Source organism: Nerophis ophidion, linkage group LG12 (genome assembly GCF_033978795.1).
Source record: "Nerophis ophidion isolate RoL-2023_Sa linkage group LG12, RoL_Noph_v1.0, whole genome shotgun sequence".
NCBI classification, from domain to species: Eukaryota; Metazoa; Chordata; class Actinopteri; order Syngnathiformes; family Syngnathidae; genus Nerophis; species Nerophis ophidion.
In genome coordinates this window covers 18082880-18096842 of record NC_084622.1, presented here as the reverse complement: position 1 = coordinate 18096842, position 13963 = coordinate 18082880, and the positions used below count along the sequence as shown (strand labels likewise).

At 35.7% G+C, this 13963-nt stretch overlaps 1 protein-coding gene across 15 annotated transcripts in view; it reads right to left on the bottom strand.

Annotated features, from left to right (window-relative positions):
- Nucleotides 1–13963, bottom strand: part of tpm1 (tropomyosin 1 (alpha)) — a 45043-nt gene that overhangs the window by 19926 nt on the left and 11154 nt on the right. For 11 of the 15 annotated variants that reach the window (XM_061916958.1, XM_061916964.1, XM_061916956.1 and 8 more), the window contains one exon: nt 3–136. In XM_061916958.1, the coding sequence (XP_061772942.1) occupies nt 3–136 (134 nt within the window). Of the gene's footprint in view, nt 1–2; nt 137–9744; nt 9961–13963 lie in introns of those variants that run through there. The other 4 variants (XM_061916962.1, XM_061916961.1, XM_061916960.1 and 1 more) reach the window with 4 other exon arrangements.

Genomic DNA, 13963 nt, shown 5'->3' with positions numbered 1-13963 from the left:
ACCTCTCGCTCTCATCGGCGGCTTTCTCGGCTTCCTCCAGCTTGGTCAGGGCGGTGGCCAGACGCTCCTGAGCACGGTCCAGCTCCTCCTCCACCAGCTGGATGCGTCTGTTGAGGGAAGCGACGTCACCCTCGGCCTGGGAAGAGAATTTACAAGTCTCATTTAAAATGATCTCCACGTTCAGTGAGACTCCTTGAGAAGATCAAGAAAAAACATTTCTTGGAAAATTGCAAACCTCATTTCAGCGGTGCAACATAACTTGTTTTAGAAAGTATACTCTACAAGCTCTTTGTCCTAAATTAAGCATTTTTAAGCTTGAAAGTGGCTAAATTACCTAAAAATATCAATAGTTTAGTGGTATTGGCTAGACGGGACCACACCAATTACAAACCCCGTTTCCATATGAGTTGGGAAATTGTGTTAGATGTAAATATAAATGGAATACAAATCATTTTCAACCCATATTCAGTTGAACATGCTACAAAGACAACATATTTGATGTTCAAACTGATAAAAAAACATTTTTTTTGCAAATAATCGTTAGGAAAGGTGGCAATAAATACTGATAAAGTAGAGGAATGCTCATCAATCACTTATTTGGAACATCCCACAGGTGTGCAGGCTAATTGGGAACAGGTGGGTGCCATGATTGGGTATAAAAACAGCTTCCCAAAAAATGCTCAGTCTTTCACAAGAAAGAATGGGGCGAGGTACACCCCTTTGTCCACAACTGTGTGAGCAAATAGTCAAACAGTTTAAGAATACGTTTCTCAAAGTGCAATTGCAAGAAATTTAGGGATTTCAACATCTACGCTCCATAATATCATCAAAAGGTTCAGAGAATCTGGAGAAATCACTCCACGTAAGCGGCATGGCCGGAAACCAACATTGAATGACCGTGAACTTCGATCCCTCAGACACCACTGTATCAAAAACCGACATCAATCTCTTAAGGATATCACCACATGGGCTCAGGAACACTTCAGAAAACCACTGTCACTAAATACAGTTGGTCGCTACATCTGTAAGTGCAAGTTAAAGCTCTACTATGCAAAGCGAAAGCCATTTATCAACAACATCCAGAAACGCCGCCGGCTTCTCTGGGCCCGAGATCATCTAAGATCGACTGATGCAAAGACGTTCTATATATAATTTGTTTTAGACCTTTAACATCAAAACTGTAGCCGCCATTATAATGTGCAGTAATGTATTTAAATGACCTACGGTCATTTAAATATATTACTGCACATTGAAAGTATATCAATGTTTGAAATCTGAACTTTTGGGTGTTATAGGAGTTATTAGGGTAATGTCGGTCACAGCAGCTCAGACCAAGTACAAAGCAGAGTGGGCGGGCTTGTTTTCAGAGCAGCCAGCCCCAAACGCGTGTTTCAGAAACGCATGCGGCAGCACATTTTTACCACAAAGTTCTGCTTAAAAGTGACAATGTATCATATTGTAGGTGTTTATTACCCTTTGCATTCATATGTTTCTGTTTGTCACATTTTTGTTGTGTTCCGCTTGATTGTAAAAGACACACAACTATGGAGGAGCTGGTCTGAGAAGTAAAAGACATTCATATGTTGTTGATATTCAGTGTTTTATTCTTCGTAGTTAATATTGCAAATCCCACTTTATAAATTTTAAGGCCCAAGCTGTCTGTTTACATGCTTTTTTTTTATTTCTCTCTGCTAGTTGGGCTTATTGGACCCTAATTAGAAAAACAACTAAGAATCATCTTTTTATACGATGTACTTAATCCATAAGTACACAAATGTTTTTCATGTTTAGTGACATGCTAATTCTTATTTTTACACTTTTCTATTTCCAAATTCCATTGTATGTTGTACTCTTCTGACACCACCAGATGGCAGTATAAGTGTCCACATAAGTGGCCATAAGACCCCAATTCAGTAGTGTACACAATTTTGGAAATACGAACTAGAAGGTGATGTCCACGCATGTGGCCACTAAGCCTTTAGAGGTGTACATTTTGGGTGTGCCATTCAGTAAAAAAACGTAAAATTCCATTTCGCTGTTTTGAGGTGGCCTGTCATAACTTTTTTAGAACTCTATCGGACATTGTGACTTTTGGTATTAGTGTTCCTGAAAAAAAGGGACCCAAACACACATACTGTACAGCTAAATGTGTATATGTCATGTATACACATTGGCCCCCCAGACACATTTTTTCTCTCTCAAAGTGGCCCCCGAGTCCAAATATTTGCCCAGCTCTGGGCTAAGCGGTGTTATTTCATGTTGAGGGGGCTCTATGTGGAAAAATGTATTTAGAAGGCCATAAACAGTTTTTTCTATGCTTGAGCTCTGAACATATTTGAACGATTCACCGGAAACGATTAACGGCGATAAACGGTTGCATTCTCCGAGGTGTGTGCTAATACTTGTCCACTTCCTGAGTTGGTTCTGCTTTTTGACATGCAACTTGGGCCCAATAATTAGGGCAACGTATTGTTGATCACTTTGACAGGCAGTGCTCCCAAGGGTAAAAAAAAATGTGGCCTTTGTAAGGCAGATCTGGGCCAATTAAGGCCCGGGGTCCACATGCGGCTCTTTAAGCTTTTTCAATCTGGCCCGCCGGACAATCCCAAATCTTTTTTTTTTTTAGATGTTTAAGATGTAAAGTTTAGCTGCCATGATGATGTGCACTCATGTTTTCTAATGACCGTAAGTCTTCAACTATACTAAGTCTTTACATGCTTGGAATCTGCAGTTTTACATGATATACTGGTTACTATGGTCATCTAATTAGTTACTATGGTCATCTAATTAGTTATTATGGTCATCTAATTAGTTACTATGGTCATCTAAGTCACAGCAGCTCAGATGAGGCACCAAGCAGTGTGGGTGGGGAGTGTTTCCAAAGGGGCCAGTCTGAAATGTGGGTGTCAGGGAAAGACGAATAAAGACATTTTCACAACAAAGTTCTAAAGCTTAATCATATATCAGATATATTAGATTGTAGGTGGATTTTTTTTACTCTTTGCATTCATATTTCACTGTGTTTTTTTGCTATTTTTTTTTGCGTTTTGCTTCATTGTAAAATAAGTTAATGCAGAGTGGGTGTGACGTTCATATGTTGTCAATATTCAGTGTTTTATCCTTCATAGTTAACATTGTAAATCCCCCATTCTTCATTTTTATGTACATTCTGGGTGTCTGATTCAGTAAAAAAAATGTAGAATATGTGGATGGAGAGGGGGTGTGACGTTCATATTTTGTCAATATTCAGTGTTTTATCATTCATAGTTAATAATGTAAATCCCACATTCTTCATTTTTATGTACATTCCGGGTGTCTGATTCAGTAAAAAAAAATGTAGAATATGTGGATGGAGAGGGGGTGTGACGTTCATATTTTGTCAATATTCAGTGTTTTATCATTCATAGTTAATAATGTAAATCCCACATTCTTCATTTTTATGTACATTCTGGGTGTCTGATTCAGTAAAAAAAATGTAGAATATGTGGATGGAGAGGGGGTGTGACGTTCATATTTTGTCAATATTCAGTGTTTTATCATTCATAGTTAATAATGTAAATCCCACATTCTTTATTTTTATGTACATTCTGGGTGTCTGATTCAGTATTTTTTTTTTAATATGTCAATTGAGAGGGTGTGTGACGTTCATATGTTGTCAATATTCAGTGTTTTATCCTTCATAGTTAAAACATGTAAATCCCACATTCTTTATTTTTTGGTACATTCTGGGTGTCTGATTCGGTAAAAAAAATGTAAAATATGTGGATGGAGAGGGGGTGTGAGGTTCATATGTTGTCAATATTCAGTGTTTTATCCTCCATAGTTAATTTGTAAATCACACATTTACTTTTATGTACATTCTGGGTGTCTCATTCAGTAAAAAAATGTAAACTATGTGGATGGAGAAGGGGGTGTGACGTTCATACATTGTCAATATTCAGTGTTTTATTCTTCATAGCTAATATTGTAAATCCCACATTCTTTATTTCTATGTACATTCTGGGTGTCTAATTCAGTATTTTTTTTTAAATATGTCAATTGAGAAGGTGTATGACATTCATATGTTGTCAATATTCAGTGTTTTATCATTCACAGTTAATAACGTAAATCCCACATTCTTTATTTTTATGTACATTCTGGGTGTCTGATTCGGTAAAATGTTTTAAACTATGTGGATGGACAGAGGGTGTGACGTTCATATGTTGTCAATATTCAGTGTTTTATTCTTCATAGCTAATATTGTAAATCCCACATTCTTTATTTTTATGTACATTCTGGGTGTCTAATTCAGATTTTTTTTTTAAATATGTCAATTGAGAGGGTGTGTGATGTTCATATGTTGTCAATATTCAGTGTTTTATCCTTCATAGTTAATATTGTAAATCCCACATTCTTCATTTTTATGTACATTCTGGGTGTTTGATTCAGTAAAAAAATGTAAACTATATGGATGGACAGAGGGTGTGACGTTCATATGTTGTCAATATTGAGTGTTTTATTCTTCATAGCTAATATTGTAAAACCCACATTCTTTATTTTTATGTACATTCTGGGTGTCTAATTCAGTATTTTTTTTTAAATATGTCAATTGAGAGGGTGTGTAATGTTCATATGTTGTCAATATTCAGTGTTTTATCATTCATAGTTAATAATGTAAATCCCACATTCTCTTTTTTATGTACATTCTGGGTGTCTGATTCAGTATTTTTTTTTAGTATGTCAATTGAGAGGGTGTGTGACGTTCATATGTTGTCAATATTCAGTGTTTTATCATTCAAAGTTAATAATGTAAATCCCACATTCTTTATTTTTATTTACATTCTGGGTGTCTGATTCGGTAAAAAAAAAAGTAAAATATGTGGATGGAGAGGGGGTGTGAGGTTCATATGTTGTCAATATTCAGTGTTTTATCCTCCATAGTTAATTTGTAAATCACACATTTATTTTTATGTACATTCTGGGTGTCTCATTCAGTAAAAAAATGTAAACTATGTGGATGAAGAGGGGGTGTGACGTTCATATGTTGTCAATATTCAGTGTTTTATTCTTCATAGCTAATATTGTAAATCCCACATTCTTTATTTTTATGTACATTCTGGGTGTCTAATTCAGTATTTTTTTTAAAAATATGTCAATTGAGAGGGTGTATGACATTCATATGTTGTCAATATTCAGTGTTTTATCATTCACAGTTAATAACGTAAATCCCACATTCTTTATTTTTATGTACATTCTAGGTGTCTGATTCGGTAAAAAAAAATTAAAATATGTGGATGGAGAGGGGGTGTGAGGTTCATATGTTGTCAATATTCAGTGTTTTATCCTCCATAGTTAATTTGTAAATCACACATTTATTTTTATGTACATTCTGGGTGTCTCATTCAGTAAAAAAATGTAAACTATGTGGATGGAGAGGGGGTGTGACGTTCATATGTTGTCAATATTCAGTGTTTTATCCTTCATAGTTATTTTTGTAAATTAAAGTTAAAGTTAAAGTACCAATGATTGTCACACACATACTAGATGTGGCGAAATTATTGTCTGCATTTGACCCATCAACCTTGATCACCCCCCTGGGAGGGGAAGGGAGCAGTGGGCAGCAGCAGTTTCGCGCCCGGGAATCATTTATCCCACATTCTTTATTTTTATGTACGTTGTGGGTGTCTGATTCGGTATCCATCCATCCATTTTCTACCGCTTATTCCCTTTCAGGGTCGCGGGGGGCGCTGGCGCCTATCTCAGCTACAATCGGGCGGAAGGCAGGGTACACCCTGGACAAGTCGCCACCTCATTGCAGGGCCAACACAGATAGACAGACAACATTCACACTCACATTCACACACTAGGGCCAATTTAGTGTTGCCAATCAACCTATCCCCAGGTGCATGTCTTTGGAAGTGGGAGGAAGCCGGAGTACCCGGAGGGAACCCACGCATTCACGGGGAGAACATGCAAACTCCACACAGAAAGATCCCGAGCCTGGATTTGAACCCAGGACTGCAGGAACTTCGTATTGTGAGGCAGACGCACTAACCCCTCTTCCACCGATTCGGTATTTTTTTTTAAAAATATGTCAATTGAGAGGGTGTGTGGCATTTATTTGCTGTCAATATTCAGTGTTTTATCCTTCTTACCTAATATTATAAATCACACATTCTTTATTTACATGTACATTCTCATTCAGTAAATATATAAAAAATGTCATCCCGGTCTGTCATAACGTTTTTTTGCATTCAATGAGACAATATTGTGAGGTTTTGTACTACTGTTCCTAAAAATAGATATACCGGCCCCCAGACACATTTTGTTCTCTAAATTTGGCCCCCCTGAGTGAAAATAATTGCCCAGGCCTGTTGTAAGAACACCATGCCCAGTGTTTACCCAGAAGGGGTCTTTTGCAACTTGTGCAGCACAAAGTCCAGAAGAAGGAAGTTCCAAGACTAGAGGACAGTACAGGTTGAGCTGCAAGTGCACACAGGAGATAAGGCGATATTTGGACTGATCCTGACTTGACCTCAGACGGTGTAAGCCCTGATTGAAGGATTTAACTCTTCTACTGCGAGGAGGGGAAAGTGACCATATAAGGGCATGGCAGGAAGGCTGTCACCTGAATATAGTTTCAGTTTCCTGGTTGCGATGACTCACAGTAGTATTACTACTACTAATAATAATAATAGTAAAAGTCAGATCAGGCATCAACAGTGACTTAGGTCAGTGTTTTTCAACCTTTTTTTGAGCCAAGGCACATTTTTTGCGTTGAAAAAATGCGGAGCCCCACCACCAGCAAAAATCATTAAAAAACGAAACTTAGTTGACAGTAAAAAGTGGTTGTCGCAATTGTTGGATATGACATTAAAGCATAAGCAAGCATGCATCACTATAGCTCTTGTCTCAAAGTAGGTGTACTGTCACCACCTGTCACATCCCACCCTGACTTATTTGCACTTTTTTGCTGTTTTCCTGTGTGTGGTGTTTTACTTCTTGTCTTGCGCTCCTATTTTGGTGGCTTTTTCTCTTGTTTTGATATTTTTCTGTAGCAGTTAAATGTCTTCCTTTGAGCGATATTTCCCGCATCTACTTTGTTTTAGCAATCAAGAATATTTCAGTTGTTTTTATCCTTTTTTGGGGGGGACACTGTTGATTGTCATGTCATGTTCGGATGGACACTGTCTTTGCTCCACAGTAAGTCTTTGCTGTCGTCCAGCATTCTGTTTTTGTTTACTTTGTAGCCAGTTCAGTTTTAGTTTCGTTCCGCATAGTCTTCCCTAAGCTTCAATGCCTTTTCTTTGGTTTATTTTTGGTTTAAGCACGAGACACATTTTTACCTGCACGCTGCCTCCCGGTTTTTCCGACATCTACAAAGCAATTAGCTACCGGCTGCCACCTACTGATATGGAAGAGTATTACACGGTTACTCTGCCCAGCTCTAGACGGCACCGACACTCAACAACAACACATCATTTGTAGACTATAATTACTGGTTTGCAAAAAATATTTTTAAACCAATTAGGTGAAATTACATAACTAAATTACATCACGCCCTGACTTATTTTGATTTTTTTTTGCTATTTTCCTGTGTGTGGTGTTTTAGTTCTTGTCTTGGTGGAGCGATATTTTCCCGCATCTACTTTGTTTTAGCAATCAAGAATATTTCAGTTGTTTTTATCCTTCTTTGTGTTATGTAGGATGTACATTGTGGACGCTGTCTCTGCTCCACAGTAAGTCTTTGCTGTCATCCTGCATTCTGTTTTCGTTTACTTTGTTTCAGTTCAGTTTTAGTTTCTTTCTGCATAGCCTTCCCTAAGCTTCAATGCCTTTTCTTCGGGGCACTCATCTTTTGTTCATTTTTGGTTTAAGCATTCGATACCTTTTTACCTGCACGTTGCCTCCCGCTGTTCCCGACATCTAAGAAGCATTTAGCTACCTGCTGCCACCTACTGATATGGAAGAGTATTACACGGGTACTCTGCCCAGCTCTAGACAGCAGCGACACTCAACAACAACACATAATTTGCAGACTATAATTACTGGTTTGCAAAAAATATTTTTCAACCAATTAGGTGAAATTACATAACTAAATTACATCACGCCCTGACTTATTTTGATTTTTTTGCTATTTTCCTGTGTGAAGTGTTTTAGTTCTTGTCTTGCGCTCCTATTTTGGTGGAGCGATATTTTCCCGCATCTACTTTGTTTTAGCAATCAAGAATATTTCAGTTGTTTTTATCCTTCTTTGTGTTATGTTAGGATGTACATTGTGGACGCTGTCTCTGCTCCACAGTAAGTCTTTGCTGTCGTCCAGCATTCTGTTTTTGTTTACTTTGTAGCCAGTTCAGTTTTAGTTTCGGTTGGTAGAGCGGCCGTGTCAGCAACTTGAGGGTTGCAGGTTCAATTCCTGCTTCCGCCATCCTAGTCACTGCCGTTGTGTCCTTGGGCAAGACACTTTACCCACCTGCTCCCAGTGCCACCCACACTGGTTTAAAAATGTAACTTAGATATTGGGTTTCACTATGTAAAGTGCTTTGAGTCGCTAGAGAAAAGGGCTATATAAATATAATTCACTTCACTTCACTTCTGCATAGCCTTCCCTAAGCTTCAATGTCTTTTCTTAGGGGCACTCACCTTAAGGGTATTTTCGGGTTTAAACCAGGAGTGTCAAACTTAAGGCCCGCAGGCCGGATCAGGCCCGCGGACAGGTTTTATCCGGCCCGCGAGCTGAGTTGGCTAAATATACCATGAATTGAATAACATGGACCCCGACTTAATCAAGTTGAAAAACTTATTGAGGTGTTACCATTTAGTGGTCAATTGTACGGAATATGTACTGTACTGTGCAATCTACTAATGCAAGTTTCAATCAATCAATCAAAGCATAAAAATGAGAAAAACATTTGGAATGAAAGAAACAGCTGTTCTAAATGTGTCCATTAAATGTCGCAATAGCAATTCTTTCTACCTTTTATAAATGATGCTACATATGTAAAGATATAAATAAATAAACCACATGATGTGAGTGCACCAGTCGAGGAAATTGAGCAAAGTACATAAATAGCATTCTGTAATTTGAATTTGATATGATTTTTTTATTTTGATGGATTGAGAATCAACACCAATGAGTTGACTGATTAACATTATCACAGCATTTATTCAGAAAGTATAAATAATGACAAATAAAGATGGAATACTATTAAACGCAACATGGTAGAGTAAAAAAAACAATATTAGAATTTGCACATTTTCAGAACGTGCTTGCTCTATTTTTAACCAAAGGAAACAAATTGAAGTTGTCTTTATTTTTAAATTATCGTGCCATGATTTTAGCAGTCCAGCCCACTTGGGAGTAGATTTTCTCCATGTGGCCCCGATCTAAAATGAGTTTGACACCCCTGGTTTAAGCATTCAATACCTTTTTACCTGCACCCTGCCTCCCGCTGTTTCCGACATCTACAAATCAATTAGCTACCGGCTGCCACCTACTGATATGGAAGAGTATTACACGGTTACTCTTCCGAGCGCTGACACTCAACAACAACATATCATTTGCAGACTAGAATTACAGGTTTTCCAAAAATATTTTTAACCCAATTAGGTGAAATGAGATCATCTCCCACGGCACAGCAGACTGTATCCCACAGTTGCAGCAGGTGAAGTTAACGTACAGCAGCATCCCGCATGGCACAGGCCGCCATCTCGTCGCGAAAGCAACTTTAAATAATACAAAAAAAATCTGCATTTTGGTCTTACTTGCTCCCTGGCTTTGCGCTGCTCACGCAAATCATGTTGGAATCTTTCTGCTCTGTCGTCCGCACAGCCCGCCTGCTCCTTTAAAGAGCGGATTTTACGTCTCACCGCCTCCACCGGCGAGGCTCCTGCCATTCTTCTTCCCCTTCTTCTTTTTCTTCTTCTACTTCTACTTCGTCTTGGAAACCAAAAAAAAAAAAAAAAAAACCCGCAGAAGCTTCCGAGATCATGCAAAGAAGCAGGATGACGTCATCGCCGGCACACTGACGACACCACACTATCCAGGAAGTACTTCTTCTTGATAAATCAACGCCTTTATTCCGATGAAAGCGCGATATGTCTGCCGAATATCAACATTTAAATAATGTGTTGCATGGGTCATTAAAGGAATAGAAGGTCGAATTTAAAAAGCGAGCCCTAAATGACGTACACGCGCACTCAATGTGCAGGAATTTACTCAACAGCACGGGGATTAACTAGCACCCAACTCTCTCTGCTGGCCAGATGGGAGTAGTACACATGTGTCTATAGGGGATTTAGCGAATATTTAAAAGAAATATACTGAAAAAATGTGAAACCATTTTACATAAATCTAAAACAATAAAAAAATAACTAAGATAAAATATAGTATTAATATTTTAAGCATAATAAGGGTTTTATTTAATTATGATTAAACATGTAATCTATAAATATGTCCATCCGTAGTAACAAAAAAAAAATTGGTGACAAATTAGTGAAAATTAATTAATTAACTGTCATTAGTTTAGAAAAATTAAGGTGGAAACATTTTGAATAAAAAAACAACAACAATGAATCCTTACAGAACAGTATTATATACATTATTTTACAATAAAATTTAATTCAATGTGCAGGAATGAACTCAACCAATCACAGGGATTAACTAGCACACAGTTCCCTCTGCTGGCCAAATGGGAGCAGTACACATGTGTCTACAGGGGATTTAGCGAATATTAAAAAAAAAAACTGAAAAAATGTGAAACCAGTTTACATAAATCTAATTAAAAAAAAAACTAAAATAAAATATATTATTAATATTTTAAGAATAATCTGGGTTTTTATTTAATTATGATAAAAATAAAAAAAAATCGATAAATATGTCCACCAGTAGCAACAAAAAAAATTGGTGAAAAATTCGGGAAAATTAATTAATTAATTAACTGTCACTAATTTAGAAAAAAAAACGTGGAAACATTTTAAATGTAAAAATTAACAACAACTAATCCTTACAGAACAGTATTGTATACATTATTTTACATTGTAATATAATTAATCCATCCATCCATCCATCCATCCATTTCTACCGCTTATTCCCTTTGGGGTCGCGGGGAGCGCTGGTGACTATCTCAGATACAATCAGGCGGAAGGGGGAGTACACCCTGGACAAGTCGCCAGCTCATCGCAGGGCTAATTTAATTCAATGCATAGGAATTTACTCAACGAATCACAGGGATTAACTAGCACACAGTTCCCTCTGCTGGCCAGATGGGAGCAGTACACATGTGTCAATAGGGGATTTAGCAAAAATTTAAAAAAACAAATACTGGAAAAATGTGTAACCAGTTTACATAAATCTAAAAAAAAAAAAAAATAACAAAAATAAAATATAGTATTGATATTTTAAGCATGATCCTAGTTTCTATTTCATTTTGATTAAAACATTTAAATGATGAATATGTCCATCCGTAGCAACAAAAAAAAAGTTGGTGACAAATTAGTGAAAATTAATTAATTAACTGTCATTAATTTCGAAAAATAAACTTGGAAACATTTTGAATTAAAAAAACTAACGAAAACTAATCCCTACAGAACAGTATTATATACATTATTTTACAGTATAATTGAATTCAATGTGCAGGAATTAACTCAACCAATCACAGGGATTAACTAGCACACAGCTCCCTCTGCTGGCCAAATGGGAGCAGTACACATGTGTCTAGGGTATTTAACGAATATTAAAAAAAAAAAAATACTGAAAAAATATGAAACCAGTACATACATATATATATATATATATATATATATATATATATATATATATATATATATATATATATATATATATAAATATGTATATATATATATATATACATATATATATATATATATATATGTATATATATATATATATATATAAATAAAAAATGAAAATAACGAAAATAAAATATAGTATTGATATTTTGATCATAATATGGATTTCTATTTCATTATGATTGAAAATCTAATTGATAAAAATGTCCACAAGTAACAACAACAAAAAAATTGGTGACAAATTAGTGAAAATGAATTAACTGTCATTAATTTAGAAAAATAAATGTGGAAACATTTTAAATAAAAAAACTTACAACAACTAATCCCTACAGAACAGTATTATATACATTATTTCACAGTATAATTTAATTCAATGCGAAGGAATTAACTCAACGAAACACGATTAACTAGCACATAGTTCCCTCTGCTGGCCAAATGTGAGCAGTACACATGTGTCTATAGGGGATTTAGCGAAAATTTAACAAAACAAATGCTGGAAAAATGTGTAACCAGTTTCCATAAATCTAATTTTTTTTAATAAATAACAAAAATAAAATATGGCATTAATATATTAAGCATAATCTGGGTTTCTATGTCATTATGATTAAAAATGTAATCGATAAATATGTCCTCTGTAGGAACAAGAAAAATGTTGGTGACAAATTAGTGAAAATGTATTAATTAACTATCATTAATTTAGAAAAATAAACGTAGAACCATTTTGTATGAAAAAACTAACAACAACTAACCCTCAAATAACAGCAATATATACATTATTTTACAGTACAATTTAATTCAATGTGAAGAAATTAACTCAACGAAACACGGGGATTAAATAGCACACAGCTCCCTCTGCTGGCCAAATGGGAGCAGTACACATGTGTCTATAGGGGATTTAGCAAATATATATATAAAAAATGTGAAACCAGTTTACAAAATCTAAAATTGTTTTTGAAAACCAAATAAAAATATAGAATTAATATTTTAAGCTTAATATGGTTGACTAAAGATAAAATAAATATATCCATCTGGAGCAAAAAAATATATATTGGTGACAAATTAGCGAAACACTCAAAACTTTAGGAAAATAAATGTGGAAACATTTTGACTGAAAATAATAACAACTACTAACCCTTACAGAACAATACTATAAACATTATTTTACAGTATAATTTGATGTAAAACAATTTAAAACAGAATTCGATGATACATTGGTTAAAAATTGTGCTAGCCATTTATATGTTCTTATTAATCTGACATATTTCATTCATGTGAAAATAAAAAATAACATATTTTAATAAAATCAACATCAAATCTTTTGTTTTTGTGTTGGTTGGGACTGCTTCCATGTATAGTTATGATTTATTAGTTTAAGTCTCACATGTTTGACAAGTCACTTTAAGAAACATCCCTTGGTGACATTTGCACATTCCAACATATCTGAAAAGGAGTAGAAAAGAGGCAAAGTTTATATTTAACTCCCCCTTCTCTGTGTATTTTACTGAGAGTTGGTTCACATCGTAACTTTTAAATGTTTACATCAGGGATTGACTACCCCATAGCTCCCTCTGCTGGCCAGATGTGAGCAGTACACGTGTCTATAGGGGATTTAGCAAATATAATAAAAAAAAAAACACAGAAAAAATGTGAAACCAGTTCACATGAATCTGAAATATTTTTTGAAAAAACTAAAAGAATATGCTCAAAATATTAATAAAAATATTAATATTTTGAGCATAATTTGGGTTCCTATTTCATGTTGACTAAAGATAAGATAAATATGTCCACCAGCAGCAAAAAAAAAAACATTTTTGGTGACAAGTTAGTGAAAAACTCCAAACTGTCATTCCTTTAGGAAAATAAATATGAAAAAATTTTGAATAGAAATACAAACAACAATTAACCCTTTCAGAATAATTCAATTTAATGATAAATGATAAATGGGTTGTACTTGTATAGCGCTTTTCTACCTTCAAGGTACTCAAAGCGCTTTGACACTACTTCCACATTCACCCATTCACACACACATTCACACACTGATGGAGGGAGCTGCCATGCAAGGCGCTAACCAGCACCCATCAGGAGCAAGGGGGAAGTGTCTTGCTCAGGACACAACGGACGTGACGAGGTTGGTACTGGGTGGGGATTGAACCAGGGACTCTGGTTGTGCACG